This window comes from Centroberyx affinis, unplaced genomic scaffold (genome assembly GCF_046629955.1).
Source record: "Centroberyx affinis isolate AG114_WGS23_722 - 3 ecotype Tasmania unplaced genomic scaffold, CSIRO-AGI_Caff_v1 ptg006309l_1, whole genome shotgun sequence".
Taxonomy (NCBI): Eukaryota; Metazoa; Chordata; class Actinopteri; order Beryciformes; family Berycidae; genus Centroberyx; species Centroberyx affinis.
In genome coordinates, this window is record NW_027283209.1 from 50,763 (window position 1) to 59,813 (window position 9,051).

Below are 9,051 nucleotides of genomic sequence, written 5' to 3' on the forward strand. Positions count from 1 at the left end.
TTCCATATCATTCAAGACAGGTGTGCAAGGATCAGCTGAGAATCAGAAAAAGTAAAAAAAAAAAAAGCCATAATTATAATAGCCACAATTTCAGTATATTGCGATACATTACAAAAAAAGGAAGGCATCCAACTTTGTTTTTGACAAAATTCCAGGTACATTCCCCACTGTCATTTTCAATTTTTACAAACTTTCACACTGAACATTATGCCTGCCTGGGGGCCTATGGAACAGATGACAAACTAGAATTTAATGATTGGAAACTTTTATATTCAAGACTGGAAATAAAGGCATTAAAAGGTAAAACTGCATTAAAAACACGTTAGAGGCACACTTTGATTCTGAAAAAAAAAAAATCACTTTTTGATGAAAACCTGGTGCAAATAACATACATCATGAAAGTGTCGGTCCATTTCATGGTTTATCTTTGGCAAACAGTCATAAGCTGTTGTAAATAGTAGGCTATATCAAAAATACAATCAAAAACTATAAATATTAAACATGCTCTCCTGCTGATTCAGACTGTGGTAAGTGCTATGATTGTATTGATTGACATTTTTTTTTTTACATTTCTAAGATACAGTAGTGCATATTAGTGATTTTTCCTCCACTACTAAACTATATTTACTACAGTCCAAAAAAAAGACTACAATTCTCTAGATATTTGAAGGCGATTTTCAGAATCCTCTGATATAAATTCATAAATTATGATGAGGACAATGTTGACACCACAACTATCTGTAAAGATATGTGAAATGCAATTACATAAAGGCCACAATTTGTACTTTTTTTTGAAGATAATAAAGAGGTCACATGGTAGTAGAGAGACTCGGCAAAATTCTAAAAAAAAAAAATGCCAAATTCGTGAGGAAAAATTATGAGCATCGAGAGACTTCATAGTCAGCTGTTCGTCAACAGTCCGGTTTTCGGGCCTCAGTGTCCCAGCGGCCGGTCGTCGTAGGTGCTGTACCTCTTGACGTGGATCCGGCGGACGCGCTCCCGGAGCTCGGCCCCCGTGGCCCCCGGGCCCCCGCCGCCGCCGCCGCCGCCGCCGCCGCCGCCGCCGCCGCCGCCGCCGCCCTCCTCCTCCTCGCTGTGGGAGCCGCAGTGGGCGTGGCTCCGGCGCGTGGCCTCCAGCAGGGAGTTGTCGGGCGCCGGCACCGTCTCGTACAGCAGGGCGTTCAGGGTCTCCTCGTAGATGCGCGCCTCGGGGAACTCCACCTGAGACGGGGCGGGACACCGGAGAGACCTTTTCTGTTTTTTTGGGGGTTTTTTTTTTAATACTTTTTACATTTCCTAAACGTGACTTCTCCCATTCCTGTGTCCTTTTATCATATTGGTTATTTTGTTTCTGTTAGTGCCTGTATTTTTCATGACCCTGAATCATTTTTAACCATGTTTGCAAAGCATTTTGGGTTAACATATTTCATGAAATGTGCTATATCCATTCGCCAAGTGGTATATTTTTTATTTGAAACATGTAAAATAAATCAATCAAGTTTTTTTGGTTCTTGAATTAAGCCTATTTGAAATCAATCATTTTTTATATTAAATTTTCTTACCCAACATATGGACTTTCTCAGTCATTTATGAAATTTGTTATACAAATGAATTTATATAGCGAGCCATACACAGGGTTCCTGCACATTTTCAATTAAAAAAAATCCATAGTTTTTCCAGACCTTGATTTGTTTTGAAGATTTTGTCTGGTGTTCAAGATGATTTACGCAGACAGACATCTTGCCCCTGCTAACTACATCATATCACTGTATAGATGAAGATTGTTCTTCACAGCCACAAATATCAGAATATGTGAGATGATTGGCAGGGTTCCTACACGGTTTCCATTTTAAAATTTAAAATCCATATTTTTCCCAGACCCTATGTTCTTGACTGGATTTGATTTTGGTGGGTATTTGATATAATGCATGCTGACAGCAGCTGGGTAATAAGAGCGTCCCTCTATCTGAACATTATTCTGCACATCAACAAAAACTGTGGACTCAAAGTGGCTCTACAACAACATAAAAGCTAGAATTATGTGTGTATCGGACCTGAACCGCAACATTTTCCATACTTTTCCAGACATTTTTTCAAATTCCCAAACTATTCAAGACCTGGAAATGATCAAATTCATTTTTAATACTTTTCCAGACCTGTGTAGGAACCCTGCATACAAGCCCCCACTGGCCCGTGAAAAGAAATTAAGCAAACAAGGACTTTTCACACCTCAACTGTGCCTCATCTGTTCATTCTTCATACTGTGACAAAGAAACTACTGCGGGAGGAAGGACGAGGGCTTTCTCCCTCTCTTACTGTCCCGACAACAGGCTGAGACTAAACTCCTCCTCACCTTGGTCTGCTTCTTCTCGGTGGCGTAGACGATGGAGGTGCAGCAGACCTCGGCCAGCTTGCGGCCCTGGCCGTAGAAGGACCAGCAGCAGATCTCGTCCCCGATCACGTCTTTGATGAAGAGGACCCGCCCGTTGTAGCTGAGCGAGAGCCTGTCGAACAGCTCGATGTTCTTCAGCAGGTTGTCGTCCGAGTTGCTGTCAGGCGAACGCAAAAACACATCCGGAGAGATAAGTGCTTGATAATTTACTCCGCCGCGTGGCCTGCGGCTAATTAAGACTTGATTAGCTCGCACAATATGAGCTTCCCTAACAGAGTACTTAGAAAAGCATCAATTAACTTTGTAATGATCGGTCGAAGCCAGCGGGACCTTTGGAGGAGTGCTTGCTTACCTGGTGTAGGAGTATTTGTTATTGCTTCTGTTGTACACCAGCTTCACCACCGGCTAGCAGAGAGAAAGAAATCTCAGTTCAATGCTTTAATATATAACTGTTCCGATGGATTACGTTAAAGGAGGCATTAGCCATTTCGCAAGGACACCGAGCCAAGAAAGTTTCCAGGAATAAGGAAGTGCATTCACATGAGGAAGTAAACAGAAGTTATCTTTTACTGTGAATAGCTGCCAAATAGTTTTTACTGTGTTAGGTGCCAGCTTAAAGCCACAAGGAAAACGGCATTTTGATGATGTCCTGCTCCTGTGATGTGACGTATTTCTGGTTGAAACAGGGCGTTATGCATTATGCATAAAGCTCAAAAATGCTTTGTGCATAATCTTGAGCCTCGCAAATTCCAGATTCTTCAAAATGAATAAAATCCACCAGGACTCAAACGTGGTGTCTTGGGAAAAGGAAAGAGGGTTTTCACCACTGTATCACGTTGCCACTCTGTAACTTTGAAAGCTGTGAAGTTGCAGCTTTTATATAATAGGAGGGGTGAGGAGGGGGCTTGTTCAAATATCTGTGATATTATTGGTTGAATTTTTATGCATGTCTACTGGTACGACATGGAATAACCACTAAAAATACACTGTTTTCCAGGAAGTAAGAATTATGGGATTTTGGTGAGAAAAAAAACAAACTTTTTTTTTGCCATTTATTGTTAAATAGGTGTATGTCATGATATAGGGAATTAGCTAACAAGGTGAAATAGTCATTTTTCATTTGTGACTTTAAAGCATTGTAGTCAGTACATCTTTTTGGGCCCTCGACCCCTCCGGAAACAATCATCACACTTTTCGTCTCTCTCACCTTGGTACAAGCCTGGATAAGCCTCTCCTCTTCCTTGATGGAGGTGACCACAGGTATAACACACAGGGCCTGCTCCTTATTGTCCTGTCAGAGATCGAACGTACACAGGGAGTTACACAGCTCTGAAGGACAGCCAGCATGTCTACAAATGTTACTGTGTCTCTGGGGGCCAGGTATTGACTTTGAACTCAACAGGTAACAGAATGCCATTTAAATGGGGATGAAAGGAGATTTCAGTGACCATTATTCTTGGTTAGAACATGGCCACATGTTGCCAACAAATGTACAACCATCAGTGAGGGAAATTAAAACCAGCCACCAGCCAAATGCTGATACATTCTAAGTCAGTCTCCTCTATGAGCCACTTTGGCAGGTAACCAACCATCATTTAGAATCCTATTCTATTCCAAAAATCAAGTTGGCTCTTAAAATAGTGCAAGTGGCCAGGACAATGTGTGATGAGCCAGTCACTGTGGTTGGTGAACAAAAAAAAAAAAACAAAAAAAAAAGGAGTTTCTTGCCCGTAGTATCATTATTTGAAATAATCAATAAAAGTAATTTTGTATGTTTACAGGGTTAATTTCAGACATGCATCTTTATGTAAAGCAATTATGATTTTCTTGCACATACCACTGACAGCTGATTAATTCAAATGATACCGCATAAAATCACAACAGTAAAGTAGAGACAACACATTTCACACCTGTACTATTACATGGGACAACAGGCACACTGTTTTACCTTTTTTTTCAACTTCATTCGAGATGGTTGAAGGCTTTTTAATGAACAACAACAGTTTAAGGGCTGAAACCCCAGAGAAACAAATGCCATACATGTTCATTTTTGTAGACAGTGTTAATAGTAGAGGTTGATATGGGTGAGTTCATTTTCTGTTTGGCTGATGCATGAAAGGGAGAAAACATGACAGATTTTTAGCCCATATTGGGCAAGGTTCAAGTTTGAGCTTTAACAGATTTTATGTTCTGCATCTCCCCTCCAAACATCATACTTTTACTCAAAGTAATTGAAGCTCTGAATGCATCCAGGTGAGAAAGTCTTAACACCTGTCATGACTTCATTCATAAACCACTGGACGCGTTGATGGGATGAATGAGAGCCGGTGAGGTTTGGAATTCAAAGCCTCGCTGCCGTGCAATCTGTCCCCTTGGAAACAACAGGATCTGTAAAACCTTGGCAGCCCAGCAGCCATTCCTATGAACATCTGTCAGCGTGATGCATACCCACTGACACTTGTCTTGCCCAGATGGCACAGCAAACTGTATTGCTGCCCTAGCCTAGAGGCATAAATACACACTCTGGTCGACAGCAAATCAAGTTTTAACAGCTGAAAGGCCTTGTTGTAGAGTTGAGTAGCGCTCACTTTAGCAGCAAACACCACAGAGTTACGGCAAAGCACTGAAAGCCATGAAATGGGGATGAGAGCGATTCTTATTAAATTGCCTGAGGAGATATATGGCAAGTAACAGAGTGTCAGTAGAAGAGTTTATGCTACAGTCATTTCTGACTGCAAACTACAACTTCTCAGGCATTTATTTAACTACACTAGCTCTTTAACCCACATTCAACACTATTGTTTATAGTCAACTTTTTCTGTAATAACAACTAAACTAGGGCTGATCAATTCATCAAAATTTTATCGAAATCGCAATATGGCCTACTGCAATTTTCAAATCGCAGGAGGCGCAATATTTAATAATAATAATAATAATAAGGAGAAATGTGTGTCAAAATACCATTTTAAATGAAATATTGTGGTGCTGCAGAGATGTCCTGGCCTACACATCATATTCTACAGACTTAAGAAAACATCTTTTTTTTTGGTACAGATCCCCGCAAAAATCACACCATAATCATTTGAATACGTTTTTCAATGAAAATGAGAATAATGATGTAAAAATTATCATTCCCTCTAATATCGCAAATCATATTGCAATTGGAATATCAGTCAAAATAATCGCAATTAGATATTTTTTTCAAAATCGTTCAGCCCTGGTTGAAACAGGATGTTGGGGCACGACATAACATGGGAAGGGATCATTTAAAAGTGTAAACCAATGGGATATCAGTTGTGATAGGAGGGGCGGGATTGTTCAAAAATCTGTGATGATACTATTGGTTGGAATTTTTATGTACACCCACTCGCCTCCGGAGAGGACTTTCCATTTTCCCCCCTACTCCAAACAACAGTCACTTTGGCTGCAACTGACCTGCAGGCTGTTTTGGCAGAGCTCCACCAGGCCTTGGATGAGGTAATACTTGGCCTCGGCCAGCAGCTCCAGGACAGCCTGACGACCTTTGGGCAAGGTGACGGTGCCCTCCCGCAGGTAGCCCAGGATGCTACCAAAGTGTTTCCCACTGCGGTCGATCAGGATCCAGCCTGGAAGGAAACAACAGAGTAAGTTAGAGAGTGCACATTCAACCAATGTTTCCTCTAAGCCAGTCATTCTCAACCTTTTCCATATCAAGGACCCCTAATTCAGTCCACAATAGAGCTACGGACCCCCATTTGATGAGATTTTGTCTCTCAGATCCAAATGTGAGAATATTTTTATCGTCAGATATGATTTTGTCCAGAATTCCATGACTATCTGTATTGTAGGTGGAGGGATAACAGTGAAAATATGATCATAACAGTCATTCTTCTACATTCCCTAATTGTGTTAACTTCTTGTAAATGAAATAATGCTGAAGTTTAACAATTCATCACTTTGCTGGGGACCCCCTGGAACCCCCTCAAGGACCCCTGGTGGTCCCCAGACCCTACGTTGAGAACCACTGCTCTAAGCCACTGGTGTCCAGTCCTGTGCGATGGAGGTTTTCACTCCAACCAAACACTACACTAAACAACATGTGGTTAAAAATAACCACAAAACCAACATCAAGACTTCCCTGACTGGCAATGGCTCTGTAATGGTGTACTGGATACTTAGAGATACTTCATATGTGGGGAAAGAAATATAATGGATGGCTGAATCAGTGATTAGTAATGCTTACATATTGCCTAACCCTCTAGGACAGTGGTTCTCAATCTTACTGCTGATTTCACTTTGTGATAGTCAGCTGGTGTAGTGTTTGGTTGGAATGAAAACATGCAGGCTCTCGGTCACCTATGGCACATTTGCCCATCCCTGCTCTAAGTGATGGCTTAACTTGAATCGTGTCATTAAACACACTCCACACCCACCTTCTCTGTCAGTGAACACTTCCTGCTTTCCACTGAACATGGCTTTCAGCATGGAGTTCTGCCTGGTCAGCACCTGCAGTGTGGTGTAAAAGAGGGTCCCCCCCACGTTGAGCCGCACATACTTGTTCCCCAGGCCCACCGCTCCTCTGTAACTGCAGGTCTTGGTCTTGGGACAGGCCAGAGGAGCAGGGGCTGCGGAGGTGGAGCCGGCCTGGGCGTGGTGGAGCCGGTGCAGGCAGCTGTCCCCGGACATGTCCCTTTGGAGGTAGATGACCACCCTGCAGACGGAGGTCCGCAGGTCCCCCGCCGTGGTGACAGCTACTGGGGAGGCCGCCACAGCCTCTCACTGTCCCAGCTCATTCCTGCCAAGATACAGAGTCCTGAACTGAGGATGGAGCTCTCTGGCGCTACACAGTAAAGGACGTTGCTGATACACACTGGTCCATTGGTAAAGCAGGACGCCCAGTGGCTGAGGGCATGTACCACAATGCAGAGAGGAAGCCACTTACCCTACAGTTATCTTCCCCTCTGGTTTCCCTTCCCCTGGAATGGAATGTGGCTGGACAGGAAACTAGAGGAGAAGGGAGGGGGAGCACAAAACTAGGATACTAACCTAATAGTGGCATGGCTGCTTATCTTTAAGTCATCACTCAAACTAGCACTTGGTCTCCAGCCCCCACTAGGTGTTGGTGGTGCTCCTCCTCACAGTGGTGCTAGCTAGGCTTAACAGTGACTGTTATTTATAACGCTAGAAGGCTTAAACCCGTTGGCTAACAAGCTAGTTTAGTTAGTTGGGGTAAATCTAAAAACATGTTAATTAAATCTAATTAGTAAACTTAAACCTTTACTTGAGTTATGAAATAGATAAAAGTACATGCTAGCTAACTGGCTAGGATAACAGTAGTCCGGATACTGTATGTTTAGTTGTGATTTTCTCTCTTCTTTGAGACAAGTCACGTCAATCTGCACGCAACATTTCCCTATTAGCTAGTCATATGCTGGTTAAATACAAGGAAAGAGACAACAGCACATGTCAGGTCTAGGTTAACGAGCTAACGTTAATAAGTTTACAGCTAACGCTAGCTGAGTAAGTTAGTAGCTAAGCTAGCTAGTTCACAACAAGCTGTGGGTTAGCTCGCTTAGCTACGCTCTGTTCTCTCCTATGTAGAGATGTCACGCCAAATTCATTCAAAATATGTCCGTTGTCTGTTGCCTTGCTTATCTGCAAACACACAAACATGTTAGAACATTACTTAAGACCTTGAACGAATCAATAGCAACTTCTGGTAAATTCGGCCTGAAGACAATCCAACAAACAGCGCTTTACTGCAATAAAATCTAACTTTTAAAATTGGTTCACATCGCCTTCGACACCGTATTTTGCTGGAGGAAGAATGTGGGAATAACAGACAAACCTATTCTGAAAGTTGAAATTTTATAGAAAGAAGTGCTGCTTGGTGTATTGAATGTGTTCCGAATTTAAGAGTAGATCACTAAGATTCAGAAACGTTCTTAAATCGTGTTGTGCGAGGCGTGTCCGTATTCTCTTAATCAAGGCCACGTTAAATTGCCAGATTTTTTAATAGAGTTTGGCGTGAAGCTCCAACAGTGAACGGTATCGGGGCTACCTGTAGGTTAACGTTAGCCAACTTTGACGTTTACTCACCGACCCCACACGTTGTCTTTTCGTGTTGTCAGATAACCATACAACGTATGGCTAACTAGGTTTTTGTTGCTATGTTATATAAGGCTACAGTATCATCAAGCTGTAAGTTGCAAAAACTACCAAAAGTTTAACCTGCCAGCAACAGGCAATATTCACACGAGTTCATCTTCCTCTGGTTGATTTTCCAGCAGACTGGAGGCAGTAGTGGAGTGTTACTGCCCTCCACAGGATACATGTAATGTAGGCCTCCATCTTTTATGCAGGAATTAATTCCTGCCTGAGCACTATTGTTGTAAAATTAGAGTTCCCCATGATTCTGCTATTGCTCATTCCTATTAGGCTGATATAGTTTTAAATTAATATACAGTTGCACCAAGCCCAGCCCGTTATATTAAAGGAGACTTGTTTCCTTACTGTAGTTTCAGGGAACGCATGTTGCACACACAGTTTCCCAACCAAGGCCAACCCACCCCTTAACACACACCCCTATGGAGAACCAAAGTAGTCACAATTAAATAAGTAAATATATGTCAGTGAAATAAATAATTACAGAAATAAATACAGAAATATATAATATAATC

At 42.1% G+C, this 9,051-nt stretch overlaps 1 protein-coding gene across 1 annotated transcript; it reads right to left on the bottom strand.

Annotated features, from left to right (window-relative positions):
* Positions 1–799: 799 nt before the first annotated feature.
* Positions 800–8,646, bottom strand: tnfaip1 (tumor necrosis factor, alpha-induced protein 1 (endothelial)). The gene is made up of 8 exons (XM_071512485.1): positions 8,471–8,646; positions 7,314–7,375; positions 6,805–7,166; positions 5,828–5,997; positions 3,600–3,683; positions 2,745–2,797; positions 2,354–2,549; positions 800–1,221 (listed from the first exon to the last, which is right to left on the bottom strand). Exons 3-8 carry the CDS (start codon positions 7,055–7,057, stop codon positions 934–936), a joined length of 1,044 nt encoding a protein of 347 aa, XP_071368586.1. The 5' UTR covers positions 7,058–7,166; positions 7,314–7,375; positions 8,471–8,646; the 3' UTR covers positions 800–933.
* Positions 8,647–9,051: the final 405 nt, after the last annotated feature.